Here is a 15,915-nt window from a genome sequence, read left to right on the forward strand (position 1 = left end):
AGCTGGGGGAGAATGCATTCAGTGTTGGTGAAATGGAAAAGATTTTCCATCCAAAAACTGTGAAAACGTGCATGCAAATGGGAAAAAAGTGCATGATTTGCACTTATCTGTGCCTGACTTTGCAGATGATTCATTATTTTCTTGGCGAATGTTTATCGATAAGATAAACTGGCACTGAAAAATAGAGACAGGGACAGAGAGGATGGATGGTTTAAGTCTTTTTTAGTAAAATAAAAAAACAAACAAGCGGATTTCACTCAACAGTTTAATAATAAATGTGTACAACCCCCTTTATTCTAAAAAACTAATTACAAATAAACAAGTTATCCATCTAATGGTGACATGTAAGTATCAGCAATAACATGTACACATCATACAATGCTGCACCATTTCCACCAACTCTGAAACCTAACAGAACTTTTCAGAAAATGATCTACTTCAAGTTCTCTTGTATCCAATTTTTAAAGTTCGCTATGCGTGTCTGAGCTGTATAAACCTGTTGGTGACAGTTGTTTTCCTTGAAGATGAAACTCTCTAAGCCGAGCAGCTGCCAGCCGGCACTAGAGGCTCCCTGAGTCTCCTCATGACCTGACGAGACACCACTTGTGGATGAAAGCACAGCTGGCACGACTGTGATGCCTGGAATAACACCGGGACAAGGGCTTTGAGAACTGGACTGCTTAGCAACCACACACAGCATATTGTCACTGATTGTTGTGGTGGTGCGTGCTCCTCCGTGAGCAAATTCTCGTTCGCACCGAGCAGCATCGCTCAGCTGGACGAGCTTCGTCTGGCTGGAGGGGGTGTAGCGGCTCAGGGGGTGCTGGTGATGGAGTGGTAAAATCCACCTGGCGGTGTAGGCTTCTGAAGCCGTCACCTCTCCACCTTGTGTTTTGGGCAGACACACTGGCAGCACACTCGCACTGACCTTGGCCTTGTCTTTTAGCTTTAGCATAGCCACATCTGAGTCCAGCGAAGAGTTAAAATTTGGGTGGATTAAAATGTCTGAAACCTGTTAGGAGAAGAAAGGTGGGCGTCAGAACACCTGACAGAGACAGACTGCACTAAGAATATGCCAAGTTTTGTTGTTTAAGATCAGATAATATGCGGCAAGATGCGCAAATATTTCAAATCCAAATCAAATATAGCTGTATCCTGTTTAAGCTTCAGGTGCTTATCTGAATGCCAAAGGATTTTATATTGTGCCATTTACAAACAGCAACTTATCCAGAAGATTGCATTCATTTCCTTGCTTTTTATTTTATCGGTGCACTTCTCATAGGTTTTGCAGTTCTACAGAATTCTCTTTAACCTGGTTTAATGTCAAATCTAGACTGATGTGATTCTATATGTGATGCTGAACTTTGGTTATGTTGTACCTGGAGGTGGTTCTGGCTTTTCCATCGATCCCTGGATGTCTGGACTTGTGTCCCTATGACAACCCTCACATGTGCGGGGTGAAGGGGCTGATGCTTGTCCTTGTCAGCCACACACTGAGCTGCCACCAGGACCCTACGCTGAGCCACCAAAGCCCCGCTGCAAGCCAGGTGCCAGAATGTGGACTCCTCTGAGGCCCCCTGCTGGTGCAGCATGATCCTTGTGTGCGTGCTCGCAGCGTGATCAGGAGGCGAGCGGATGTAGATGGCTGCATGCCACGGCCACCGAGTGTCTGAGAGGTTGTGTCTGCTGAAAGTGTCTAATTTTCCACAAACTGTAGGAACAAAGAGGAGAAAGGACAGGGTATAGAAATGGTATTGATACTCCATATTTCATTGAGCAAGCTGCTGATCTCACCTGGTGAGCAGGAAACGTGGTGCCCACTCCACCTGCCGGTCTTCAGACAGGTGCGCCGAGCGCTTCCTGTGTTGCTGTAGAAGGGTGAGGCACACTTGTATTCAATGCTGGTGTAGACCGGATGAAAACCACGAGGAATCTCCTCCAAGATGGTGTCATCTCTGTCTTCGTTGGACCGTCTGTCCGCCGTAAATGGAATAAAGCCAGCTGACAACAAATCGTGTAGGTTGAATCTGGATGAGACGAGGAGGTTCTGCTCAGAAGTCTTTGTCTTTATATAAATACATGGACATCTCCACAGGCTTGAATCATCAACACTGCACCTTAAAACCTTCCACTGCACTAAAATGATGCACATCTACACTGCACAGTGTTAGAAGGGATACCTTGATGACAGACGTGGCTTCACAACACTTTGCTGCACAAGTTCTGACACTTTGGGTTCCCGACAGGCTGTATGAGCAAAAACAAAAAAAAGCAGGTGACAAGTAAAGGTGGGTTGAGTTATTCTGGGTAAGAAAATATGAATTCATCTACAAAAAACATGCCTTATAAGAACAATTTCATGAGGATTACTCATCTAAAATTAACGACCTTGTCCACTGCACAGTCATTGTAGTCAACTAAACCTGTTAAAACTTGGTTTCCTATAAACAGATTCTTGTTAAAAACATTTTGTGCTCTAACAAACTAGCAGAATAGTGTGTTCCCAACACTAGTGTGTTTTGAAGGCAGCTACCTCTCACACACTTTGGCGGCCTGCTACTCCAGGATCCATTAGAGAGGCATGTGCTCTTGTGCTTCCCGCTTAAAATGTAGGAGTTTTTGCAGAAAAACTCAATCGTCTCTGCACCTCCAGCTGCTCCTCCAGGAGCTTGTCTGTGGTAGCCATGGAGCAATTTAGGAGGAGAGGTGCACCGGGCCGGGCTCCTTGGGCCTGCATGTGAAAAGAAAAGAAGAGAAGCAATAACAAATTCCTATTTACGTGGCTTGTATATGAAACAAACACCAGAAAGAACACCGGGAAGCCAGCTGGTACCTTTTATACATGAGGGAACTGAGCCGCTCCATGTGCCATTAGGCAGACAGGTCCTCTGCTGGGCGCCAATCAGGATGAATGGTGGATGGCACCAGTAGGTTACAAATGCAAGCTCCTCCTCTGGGCCATATACAGGCCGGAGATATCCATTCTGTGGCTCCTCTGGGGGTGCACATGCTACGTTCTTGACAGTTAAATCTGTAGAGAAATGTTCCAACTGTTATAAATGAAAGACAAAAAGCTAATACTCAAACTTAATCAAGGTTTAAAATACTGATCATATTCTTAATTCAGATGACCCATGATGAAGGAAACTTTACTAGATGGAGACTCTGATAACACAGTATCATCTGCATAAATGGAGAATATCTTTCAGTATGAGGTGAAATGATTAATGGCTCCAGCATACTGCCTTGGGGAACACCAGAACTACTGAGGCAATGGTTACAGAAATATTGCTGAGTATGTGCGCTTACACACATCCATGCTCCACCACTTTGATGTGTTCAGGTTAGCGAGCAAGAGTTTAGGGTAAAAAGATGGGATAAAATGGGATGCATGATTTGCTTCGTAGACATCAAATGGGGAGGAGAGAAGCGGGTGTGATAAATCTGTGTCATTGACTGTCCGTCTCACATCACTGCCCCGGCGCTGGAGGCCGCACAGACACAGACGAATGGAAGAAAAAACTGTCCAGGGAGCAAATGTGCTGCATGCAAACAGTGAGAAGTGATGCACTATGTATGAACGGGGACAGCGGGGGTGTCATCTGTATTATGTATTCATGATATCTGGAATACATTGCTAGAGAATATCATGAATATTAATATTTTCAGACTGACACTTTGTGGTTCTTTGTATACGAATTCCACCGAGAAAACTCCACTTTATACAGAACACCAGTTGAATCACAGGCTGACTCACAAACAGGAGTATTTACCTGCAGGCGTTTGTAATAGATCACATTATACTGTTGGGTATTTTTTTCCCACACCGCGCACACAGAATGTATATAAATAGCATTTTACATTACTAACAAAGACTATACCCTGCCTGGACTCTCCTGAAAAGTCAGAACAAATCCATCAAAGTTGTTGTAGCCATCAGAGGTGAACAGAATGTGAAGGAGGTTCCCGGAGCTTTTCATTGGAGGAGGAAGCTGATCCCCACAAAACCGGCCAATCACAGGGGAGCGCATATCATCGCCGTCACGCAGCTCGATGTAGTCATAACGACAGTTAGGGTCAGACTCCAGGCTGAGTTGTGTAAACCTGTAGCAAGACAATAGAGTTTTCTTTTTGTAATCCTTGCCTTGATGGCGTGAGGACCTCTGTGAAACCCCAGCTCCATCAACACCTACATTCTTATAGCCACTACAATATTATCTTGATGGATGCTGGTAGAAAAAAAATAAAGCCAACAATCTTCGTGGAAAAAAACACCTACCTGAGCTCAATGCTGCTGCCTCGCTCCACTTGCACTGTCCATTCACATCGGGCGATTGTTGGGTAACTCTCCAGGGCTATGTGACCCTGAGCTCGCTGAATGACGCCTCCGCACGCTGCCCACAGAAGATTTGTAATTACTTTCACTTCATGGATGTGCATTCCCATCAAATGTGTGTTTATCTCAGTGGCACTGAACATTCACTGGTGAAGGCAACACAAGCACGAGTGACATGCTGTGTGGAGAGAGGCCAGATAATATTCATAGAGAATTATTAGGAGATGATGGGATCCAACCAGCCACTTCAATAAACAGGATTATTAACTGTTAGTCGTGTGTGCTGATCAAAAAAATGAAGAATAAGAAAAACAAAATTCTCTGTTCAAAAATGAGACCAGGGCTGAGAGCTTTTAATATAATACAGCCCATTTAATATAAGTGCTTGGTCATTTTGTCTATTGCACACTTTTATAGAACAAGAGCAGTTACACACTGCTTTGTGTTGTGTACTTTAAACTGATGTTACATGACAGCACAGCATCAAAGGGGCATTTTCCCTCAGGAACAGTGCAGAATGGAAAAATACTATGGCAGTGAAGAACAGGAAAATTTGTGTGCTTTCCTCCTTTAATAGTTTTACGTTCCAGAAGCTACACTTAACACTATGCATGTGATTTTAAATCATTTAAAATGGAATATTCTGTGCTTAATGAGTGTTTTTAGTCTGCAGCTGCAGGCCACACACAGACACACACAACTACAAAAGCATTGTCGCCCCCAAGTGTCCTTCTGGTGTATTACACTTGAGGAGGTTGCAATCAAATTGCTCATAAATGATTATATTTATAGCCTAATATCTTTTGGTAGATTAAAACCCTAGTCTATTTTCTCAGATAGATAGTTATTTAGATAGTTATTTAACACGATGTTAAATAACACTTATGCTCCTTATTAATGTACATATATAATTACAGCTCATCTCTTCTCTGTCTAATATCTTTGGAAGTATTCATCACAGCGAGGTGGTTCAAATGTTTAATATATAGATCCTTTTACTAGTTTATAAATCTCTTCATGGTCTTAGCCCATCTTATTTATCTGATTTGCTTTTAACATATGAACCCTCTAGACCCCTCAGGTCCTCTGGCACTGGCCTTTTAACTATTCCAATAGTACAGACAAAGCAACTAGTGTGGACATTTTTAAAAGGAAACTTAAGACCTACCTTTTTACCCAGGCTTTTTACTTAATTATGATACATTCTTAATTATTTAGCTCTAGCCAAACTGTTGGCTAGAGTTCTGATTATTTGTTGTGGTTTAAACTCATCAGATTTTATGAAGGTTTTTATTTATTTATTTTTATCATATGTATTTTATGCATAGGTCTGTTAGTACTTTTAGCTCATTTTAAGTTGTATGGTTTTATTGTTTGACTGTTTGATTTTATGGATTTCTCTTGTGTGTATCTCCATTTCCTCAGTGTTTCCTTGGTCCATATCTTTTTATCCTTTTATCCTGTTTTTAATTTAAGTAGAAGTGTGTATGGGTGCGTGTGTGTGTGTGTGTGTGTGCTTGGTATATATTTTGGGTGTGTGTGTCTGGGGGTCTTATTTTATTTTTGTAAAGCACTTTGTGTTATAGTATACTATATGAAAGGTGCTATGTAAATAAAGTTTGATTTGATTTGATATAATAACACTACCAAGAAAGTGGTGGTGGTGGTTAAAATGCATCAGCCTCAATCACAACAAGTATTCTCATACTTTACAAACATTTACTGCCTGTTTTGCCTTACAGAATGTCCCACAATCTGATGTTTCCAGGTTCTGAACATTCTCCTCTATCAGATTATGAAAATAATTGTCTATGTATAAACAAACCAACTTCATCAGACACATGTTGGTTTGTCCTTGATAATAAAAGGGCCATGGCGAAAATGGTTCCATCATTAGCGACACATCTGGCCTTACTCACCACATTGAATCAACTCTTACTCACTTTTACAGTCCCCTCCACTCCAGCCCTGACGACACTCTGTGCAATACTTTCCATTGACAAAGAAGTCGTCGTTAGCTCTCCAAGTCCCATTATGGCAGATTTTACAATTCTCAAACAGACTGCAGCCTGCCAAGGACAAAAGACGGAACAATGTTGAAAGTAGAGTCACGTAAGAGCAACAATCTGAAACGCTCCTAAGACCATTTGCAACTCTCAGTCATTTGTAACGTCATTCAGCTGATACTGAATATTGATGTCTGGTAGGATTTTATGCTATCATCTCTCTGCTCCTTGTTTACAATAAGCAGAAGAATTCGATGGGTAGCGTGAGAAGAAGATGGCAGCCGCACACCTGGGTGAATGATGCAGGGGTCACACTGATCCAGGGCGTTGCGGCAGCACGGAACAGTGTAGCCCACCTTTGACCCTCCTGAGGGACAGCGACACTGGATGAGCTGGTACTCACAACACGGACGACACATGGCGTTCCACTTGGAGCTCGGACAGTCGTCTCCTGGAAGCAGAACAAGACACATCTTTGTCCTCTCTAAATCTGTCCCTCTCATACACGTCAAGCTGCTGAGGTGAAGCTACTCAAAGCTCCACTGTCCACTCTTTGTAAATCTTAGTGCTTATGTTAAAATACCGAATACCCCTCAAGATTCAATACCTTCAGTAGCAGTAACTTGATATAATGGTTTTCTGTATGATTTCGTCAGTCTTTGACATTGTTGTAGAGAAAAATTGGCCTTTATTTTTATTTTTTTTCAGACATTCTGATGTAGAGTTGCTGCTGTGCTTTATATTTGCCTCTAGGGGGAGTTTAGGGTTGACTCAATGGCTCCAAGGTGCCCAGGTTGCAGTGATGTGCGGTCAGGAGAGGCAGAGGAGGCAGAACCTCACCTCACACATACATTAGAAGGTTATATTTATTCATTAAGTTGAATTATAAACCCATCTTCCTTTTGATTGTTTTTTAATTTATTAAAAATGAATTTTCGCATTTCCCGTTCAAATACCGAGAAAAGGCGCACAGTGCGGCAGCAGCATGCTGAGCCTCCCCTTAAAATGCGCAACCCTTCCCAAACTGCGCCGACATCCCCGCAGTGAGAGTTTACAACGGCAGCGAAGAGGCACTAGGTGCGGCAGGCATTTCTCCTGCCGGTAGGGGCGCTCCTGAGCCCAGCTACTCCGCAGCTGCAGATTAAGTGACAGCGAGCAACAGTCCACCGTGGTTACAGGTGGTTATGACGCAAGTGCAGTGAACCATTTGCCCCCTCCGGCCCGCCTCAAGGCAGGAAGTAATAATTAAAGGAAGACCAAGACTGGAGCTGTAAGGCTTGCAGTGATACTTTTTTAAAACTCAAAGAAGACTTCTACTAAAAAACAACACTTCTGTCAAGAAGGTTCGGCGCATGGACTTTATTTATGATTAAAGGTAAGACCATAAAAATGTATTATTTAAATGAAATGTGCATCCTGTGGGCTACAGTTTGCTGATATGAAACATAACCTGTTAACTGCTGCCAGTCAAATGGTGAATAATGTGTTGGGTTCAAGTAAATCTGATTCTGATGGAGTCAGGGCCTGAGCAGCCATGACCCTCACCGCACGTCACTGCCAGGTTATGTGGCTGCAAACTAAGCCCAAATCATTGGCCTTCCACCACCCTGCTTTACTGTGGCTGTGACGAGTTTGTGCTAACATGCTGTGCGTGGTTTTCATCAGATGTGTTGTGCTGTCAACCACACGCTCAGTGAGGCCTGTGTTAGACTGTGTTGAGGAAATTAAATCCTGGCTGTCAGCAAATCTGCTACATTTGAATGACTCTAAGACAGAGGTCATACTGTTTGGGCCCAGTGATGCCTCTGCTGCTCATGCAGATTTGGGTGTCCTGACACAATATCAAAAGTCCACTGTAACAAATCTTGGCGTAAAATTGGATTCCAACCTGAAACTTGATGCTCAGGTCAGTGCAGTTGTCAAAGCGAGCTTTTTTCAATTGAGACAACTGGCCAAAGCCAAACTGTTCCTTTCTCTGCATCACTTTGAGATTTTAATTCATGCTTTTATTATGAATCTTTATTTTGGGCTCAGCCAGGCTTCACTTGCACGACTGCAGCTTGTACAGAATGCTGCTGCACGGCTTTTAACTGATACTAAGAAACGAGAGCACATTACTCCAATTTTAAAGTCATTGCACTGACTCCTGATTCGTTTTCTTTTCAAATTCTCTTATTTGTTTTTAAATCCCTTCATGGTCTCGTCCCTCAGTACATGACAGACATGCTCCAGCTCTACTGCCCTGCTCGCTCTCTCAGGTCAGGTGACCAGTCTCTCTTGGTCGTCCCAAAAACGCAGAGAAAACTCAGGGGGGACCGTTCCTTCTCTGTCGCGGGTCCTAAACTGTGGAACGAACTGCCTTTTATGGTTTTTAAGTCATCACTTAAAACACATCTTTTTACTCTGGCTTTTAACTCTGTTTGAGTTGTTGACTTTTGTTTTATTGTTCTTACTCCTGACTGGTGTTTTTATTGTTTTATATTCCTGTGCTTTATCAAATTTATATTTATTTTATTTAATTTTATTTTATTTTATTAGTAATTTATTCTACATTTGATAGGCTGTGTACAGCAGTTTGGCTGACATTGTTGTTTTTAAAAGTGCTCTATAAATAAAGTTAGATTGGATTGGATCAAGGGCTGATCATCAGCAGCACCTGCTGCAGCTCACCTTCTTAAATCCTATAGAAGCAGTAAGCGGGGACCTGGTGTTGAGCATGTTATTTTCTTTTTGGCTTCGACTTTGCTCAATAAACAATTAAACAGTGGGGGGAAAAAGTGATATGTTGTTGTTTGTCTAAAAGGCATGCTGGCCTAATACCCAGACCTACTATGATAATACTAATGTATATCTGTGGATGCTCTTTTTACATACAACTTTTAAACATGACTGTACTTTGCCCTACAATGAGGACTCATAAAGAGGGGTTCAAATGTGTCCCAAAACTTCACTAGATGCCACCACAACACAACACAGATTCTGTGTTGTCCTGTTAAATTTGTTTTGAGTAGCACAAACTGAGACACGTCTCAGACGAGCAGAAGAAGTGACTCATCAGCACTGAATAACTCCACAGTTAGTCAGCAACTGAGTGCTGACTTCCAGACTTACTTCTTGTTCAAAGTTTTCACATAGACTCAACCAAATCATGTAAAGACTGTCCAGTAAGGAGCAAAAAAAAGTGCAAACAATGCAGTTAACTTACCATGTGCCCATCCTGCTACACAGAGACTGAGATTTAGGAGGAGGAAGAGGAGTTCAGGGTCCTCGTTCCTCTTCAGGAAAGAGAGCATGTTGGTTCACTTATCTAGATCCTCCCTGTCTGCTCAAAATAGAACATACTGTAGGTATGGATGACTATTGTTTCCCAACTTAGCATAATGCACAGTAGTCCTTAACCCTTTCCTTCCATCTGTTGTGTAGAAAGTTGTGAATGAGTCCTAGGTCTGCAACTGGTTCCTGTGTCTCTGCTCTCTGAGCGCTGAATGGTAACGAGGGGGAAAATACTGGCAAAGGAAGTGGAAAATGCATTTGAAGGAAATGAAGACATGCTAATGAGAAAAACAGAGAGGAGTGATGAGAGGGGGGAAAAAATCCATCTGTCAGTTCAGAGAGAGGTTTCGGTGCTATACGAGCAGTATATATTTAAAATCATTCTTTCTTGTGAAGACTTCAAAAAAAGTCTGCACGCAAGCCAAATGTGTTTACTGATACTTCATCACGCACCATCTGTCACAGCGGACATGACAAATCCACGGCATCTTGGAAGACAGATAACAGATGTCCTCTCTAATGACGCTTTGAAATGTTTATGATGTCAGTCTCTATAGGCACGCCAGGAGCGGCGAGGCTGGCGGCTCGTCACAGCTCGTTTCTTTTCCATGACCTAAGCCTTTATTACTCAGGTGGCTCCATGTTTCCCTACCCGCTCTTATCTTGCAGCAGGTTGTACGCAGACAGTTTAAGGCTGATAAATGCTTGATGATTTAGTGTTGTTAAACTTATATAATTAATTTGGATATTTTCAGAATTTTTTTTTATCCGTATGTAAATGTTTCTCCATCTATGTGCTTTCGTTGCTGTGAAGCTGGTGTGAAAATCTGCCTGCAGTGTGTAGGAGGAACAGGCTGAAAAATATTTGAAAATTACAGATGTGTCAAAGAAACTGAGAGCTGTAATTAGTGCCAAAGGTGCTCTCACAGAGTACAGAGATTTAAGCACATTATCTGTATTTTAAACTAAATTTAGACATAATTATCACATCCTGTGTTGAGGGTGTCACTGTGGTATACAGTTGCTTATTGTGTTGCTAAAATTGAACCAAAGAGTGCAGTGTGGCTGAAGAGAACACCACCAATTTAAGAAGTTCTCATTACTTATGTTTTGTTCTTCAAAAAGTCTCTAAAATCAAAGCAATGTCTTTACATAATTGAATTTGTGACAGAAAACCAGAATAAAGTTACTATGATGTCTTCAAGTAAAGACACTAATTTAATCGGCTCAGAGTAACAGACTTTTTTACACAAACCAAAAACTAATGGGGTCAATGTTATACCTACAAAGCAGGAGAAGGATAGAGTGCTTCTTAGTTTCAAGAGGTGGTGTGAGAGGTTTTATCAAGAAGTTCAAAGAGAGTGCAGAACAAGACTGGGAGAGGTATGAAGAGGAACAAAGGGCCGAGAACTACTACTAAGACACCAGTGAATGATTTAGCCAAGTCTGGAGCTGAAGTGTCAGAGCCAGTAGAGTCCTGCACAGGAATGGACTGCCAGGCTGCAGACAAAGAAAAAGACACCTGCTTCTAAGCCAGACTGGAGCAGATGCTAGAGACAACCTGAAGAATGATCACACAGTGGAAATGTGTCCTTTGGTCAAAAAGAGAAAGAAAGGAGAGGATCAGGTTCATACAGTCAAACATGGTGGTGGCAGTATGATGCTGTGAGGAGGATTCAGTCTGTAAAGAACTGTGGATCTCGTCAGGAATCATGAAAGAAGACTGTCTGAATATTTTGGAAGGAAACCTGAAGCCGCCTGCAGTCAGACTGGGTCGTGGGTTTCTCTTCCAACAAGACAACAAATCTTGTGAAGAACTGCCTCCAGCAGAACACAGTGAACATTTTTAACTTCTTATTTTTAAGTTATAACTTTTCTTTTTTTTGTTCTGCTCTATCAAACAGAACATGGGAAAAGGATACTGTCATGTGACTTTAAGGCACCTTTGATGGGGAGGCTGAGGACATGCAAACTGGTTTAGACCTTCATACCAAGTCTCTAACATGCAGCAAGTCACGATTCTTCACTGTAAGCATCAGCGCAGTAATTAACTCCCCCATCAATGAGGCGACAATCACATTCATCCCACTGCTTTGAGCTGACAGACATCAGAAAAACATGAGTGACTCTTCATGAGCCTCGCTCCCTTTGAACTGTCAATCAGGACGCCTGGTTCTGGCTCATCCCATCATGTTGAACGTGGCCCAGAGATGAAGACGAGGGGTCGTGGGATTATGTATGTGACATAATGACACAGATATGAAACTTTCATTGGAGCCACAAGGCCAAACACACTGTTGAAACGAGTTCTTGACATCAGAGACCAGTGTGTTTTTTTTTGGTTCGTGTAATTATCCACAGTGTGCTGCCGGCTATTTTTAGCGACCCTGTTGCCCAGAAGAATAAGAAGAATATTCCATTTGGAGCCCAGAAACTGAATTACAACTCCAAGCACTTAGACGAGCAGTTTCTCCTACTTTTAGGAGCTTTCAGCTGCACTTTTTACATAATTCTAATAATATTTGCTGCCAAAAATGAAACTGCGGTCTCAGTAAATTGAAAGTGACGTAAAAATATTTCTTTTTGTCCCATATATTATATAATGTAGAGAAGATTGATGTATGATGACCTGGATGACTGAGAATCTTCATCAACATATTATATAATGATTTTAAAACTTAAATGTGAGCTCGTGTTTTGAGTATGAAGTGTTGTGACATCGTGTTTATAATTGATTACACAGCCGCTGTTTGACTGTGTGTTTTGACAGAAAATAAGCGTTTTATTTGACAGGAATGACAAAATATGACCTTTATAAATGAGATATTTTGTGAAACTGAAATGTTGCAGTGATGATGACAATGACATTTCTACAAAAGCCAGCTTTGAATACATTTTACCCATAAACTCTGTTACAGTATATATCACATTGCCATATAGGGATGGGAACTGATTTATAGTGATATTATTGATTCTTTGTATTGGTCCAGATCTTTATTGATCACTGTACAGATGTTTTTGTGTGTGTGTGTGTGAAACAGCAGGCATAGAAACATAATGGTAAACAGAATAATAGAAGCTCAAGTGTGGGAAAAGTCCCACAGTTTAATTTGGACCTGGTCTGATCCTCGCTTATTATTTTTCCTGCTTGTGCAGCGGGTGTGAACAGGGTACCTGGCTGGTGAGCTGATAGCTGGATGGAGCTACTGTCTGGCATCCATCGCCTACACACACACACACACACTATTGCTATAATATATAGCACATATTTAACTCCTTCAGTTAAGAAGCAGAATATGTTTAATATATAAAATGTTTTGCAGAAAGAAGGTTACAGATATTTCCTCTCCAAATTTAAAATAAAACAACAGGCACTGACGTCTCCTTCCTTTCTGAAACAAAGTGTTGTGTTAGATCATTTAGTCCTCTCTGCCGTGATGCCATTCAGGAGTGCAGACGCACAAGGTTTACATAAAGAAAAACAATAATGGAGGAGAAGGACAGACTAAGTTCTCAGTTCCCATCCCTCATGACAGCTGCACCAACCAGCCAAGAACATTACACTCAGCACAAGCACCCTGACTGTCTGCATCTACGCAGCACTATACACGATAAACTGTGATCCTCTGTGACACCTTACAATCAGAACTAGCATACATTTTTTCCTTCCTCTGTTGGATCGGAGGTTACAGGCCAGACTTTGCTCTATAAAGCATCAGGGAGTCTCTACCCTCTTTGGACCAGTTTTGATTGATCTGGATCCCATAAGAGCTGCAGATTTGGGGATGTTCTCACCCTGTCACCTAGCCATTACAACATAGTCACTTAAATCCCTCTGCTTGCCTATTTTTCCTGCTTCTTCTAACACAGATTTTGCTTCTAACCTGCTGACAGGTGCCACGATAACCTGATAATCATCACATCACCTGTCAGTGCTCCTAATGTTATGGCTCAGTCAGTGTATAAAAACAGTTCAGTATTATGAACATAATGTGAAACATGGGACTTGTACATTCATATTTTTAAGAGTGCACTCTTCCTTCTTGTTTTAAAATACAAATATTATTCTGATATCTTACTATAATTAGACTCAAAAAGTGTTTGAGTGCAGTCTGAAATGCTGAAGGAGTGTATTCACTGAGGATGAAAGGCCCGCTGTTCGTCAGTCCTACTGACATGAGGCTTCCTATTACCTTGTCCTCAGGATATTACAGTCATCCTGTTGTCCTGACTTTCTTCATTGTTGAGATATCAGCCAAAGGCTACAGTGACAACAATGACAGTGACCTACATCTATCGAATGGCAGCAAATTGAAATGCCCTTTAATAAAAATATTACAGGTGTAGAAAACTTTCTGATTGGATTAATATGTTCTAAAAACATTTTCCTTCATGATACCAGAAGACATTTTAAGATAACTTTTTAAAAAAAGGCCTCAAAAAGTGTGTAAATAGCTTTAAAACGCCAAATCAGACTCACTTAGGAATTTAATTACTAATTAGTCATATTCTAAGTACATCATTTTACATTCTCACGCCACAAAAGTTGAAGGTTCCTCTGTGAGATACGACTAGTTACACTCCCATGTTGCCTTTCCCCCCTTGCAGGAGTTTTTCCCTGGCTGAGTTCTGCAGGTCTTTGTGTGGAGTCTTCTGCATTTCTCGACTTTTGACCCAAGTGTAGGCTGACGAGCCTCCAAGAACCAACATGTTACTGGTCCACCAGAGCAGGCTTTTAATGGAAGAGTTGTACACCACCGCTATGACGGTCTGTGCACAGGCCTTCGCTGTCCCTGAGACGTTGTGCGTGAGCGGGCTGGTGTATTTAATCTGAAGACCTGTGACATAGCCGATGGCAAAACCGAACACTCCTCCAAGTGTCATCATCCCCCAGAAGCCGAGGTCGGTGAGGCGGCTGAAGGCTGCGATTTGGCCCACCTCTCCGAATATGATGATGAGCGGGAGGAAGAGGACGCAGGCGTTAATGTTGTTGTAGTAGGACAGTTTCCAGATGTTGCCATCCACTGCTGGCATCACCTTCTTTGTGTAGATGGCATTGAGAGAGACGCAGGCACTAGCTATCACCCCGAAGAATACGCCTGACCAGGAGAGGGACCCTGTCATGCCTTCCTGGTCCACGCCAAGCCAGAATCCACCTGAGAAGCAAAAATACATGAAGGACCAGGACATTAATGTCTGGGAGGAGGAGCTCATAGCCAACCAGCTACTATGATAGAATAAATCATGCAGCTTTATTCTAAAATGTCAAGATGCAAACCATCATTCAACCTACCCAGGATGATGCCACAGCAGAGCAGAGCCTGGAAAGACGTGGTTTGTTTCAGGATAACGTAGGACAGCAGCACGTTGAAAACAGTGCTGAGAGAGCGGCCGACCGTGTAGAAAGCCACTCCGACATGTTTCAGGCACAGGTTGTTGAAGGTGATCATGCCGATGAAGACAATGGACAGCGGCAGGACTTCACGGGAGACCTTCACGTCGAATCTAAACGACGGGAAATCAACGAGCCCCGGACAGACTCTGGACAGCAGCTGCATGAGCCAGCACAGCCCCACGGTCACCACGCACTGGTAAAAAGTCACGAATATCGGCGCGTCAAGGTCTCGGTTGTCCAGCAGATGGTTGTTGAGGAAGACCATTGTTATTGACACAAACCAGTAGAGTGCAACAACAGCAGCTATCCTGGCTGCTCGGAGTATGAAAGTCTCTCCGTAGCCGTCCGGGTCCGCCGAGCCGCTCAGAGCCATCGATAAGATGTTGGACCGCCTCAGCGGGGTCCTGTTCATGGTGTTCATCAATAAACGGCGGCCTGGGTGGATACTGGGGCATTTACATGAGCTAGAATGAAGCTACAGACTAACAATTTGACTACAGGATGCAAACATGACTGCCGACTTCCGCCAACGGCAACAACAACAGACACACTTCCGGGCTAACCCTTTCAGAATAAAAGCGACATCCGCGGCAAAGCAAATTTTCACTGATTGCAACAAACAAATGAAGCTATTTCACCTGTAAGTTATTACAAAAAATGTTTTTGATTTATACACGTTTAGCTGTTGTGCTGCTATTTGCTGTGCAGCATTTTCACGTCTTTGTTTTGGTCAATTGCCTGTCTTCTGTCTGTTGTAGCTTGAAAACTAAACAACCATTTACTAACGTTTAATTTTTTTACAAAACAAATTATTTTCTTCGTCTAAGAAGATATTTAAATTAGGAACACGATTTGTTGTTCAAATTTCACACTTTTATTTTGAAGGTATTCGCCTAATCCGGAAG

The 15,915-nt window shown here is 42.2% G+C and overlaps 2 protein-coding genes across 3 annotated transcripts; both read right to left on the reverse strand.

Annotated features, from left to right (window-relative positions):
• Positions 1-251: 251 nt before the first annotated feature.
• Positions 252-9,810, reverse strand: pamr1a (peptidase domain containing associated with muscle regeneration 1a). Its single transcript, XM_028402823.1, has 11 exons — positions 9,548-9,810; positions 6,632-6,793; positions 6,280-6,405; positions 4,280-4,394; positions 3,887-4,104; positions 2,834-3,031; positions 2,534-2,731; positions 2,181-2,247; positions 1,795-2,027; positions 1,380-1,711; positions 252-1,012 (listed from the first exon to the last, which is right to left on the reverse strand). The coding sequence occupies exons 1-11, from the start codon at positions 9,633-9,635 to the stop codon at positions 434-436; spliced, it is 2,316 nt and encodes a 771-aa protein (XP_028258624.1). The 5' UTR covers positions 9,636-9,810; the 3' UTR covers positions 252-433.
• Positions 9,811-12,897: 3,087 nt separating this feature from the next.
• slc35c1 (solute carrier family 35 member C1) lies at positions 12,898-15,538 on the reverse strand. 2 transcript variants are annotated; one of them, XR_003670428.1, is made up of 3 exons: positions 14,909-15,538; positions 13,249-14,771; positions 12,898-13,217 (listed from the first exon to the last, which is right to left on the reverse strand). XR_003670428.1 is itself a non-coding variant. In XM_028402812.1 (2 exons), the coding sequence occupies exons 1-2, from the start codon at positions 15,429-15,431 to the stop codon at positions 14,191-14,193; spliced, it is 1,104 nt and encodes a 367-aa protein (XP_028258613.1). In that variant the 5' UTR covers positions 15,432-15,538; the 3' UTR covers positions 12,898-14,190. The 2 variants fall into 2 exon arrangements, 1 of the variants encoding a protein (XP_028258613.1); XM_028402812.1 differs by having other exon boundaries at positions 12,898-14,771.
• Positions 15,539-15,915: the final 377 nt, after the last annotated feature.

This window comes from Parambassis ranga, chromosome 3, assembly GCF_900634625.1.
Source record: "Parambassis ranga chromosome 3, fParRan2.1, whole genome shotgun sequence".
In the NCBI taxonomy this organism is placed as follows: Eukaryota; Metazoa; Chordata; class Actinopteri; family Ambassidae; genus Parambassis; species Parambassis ranga.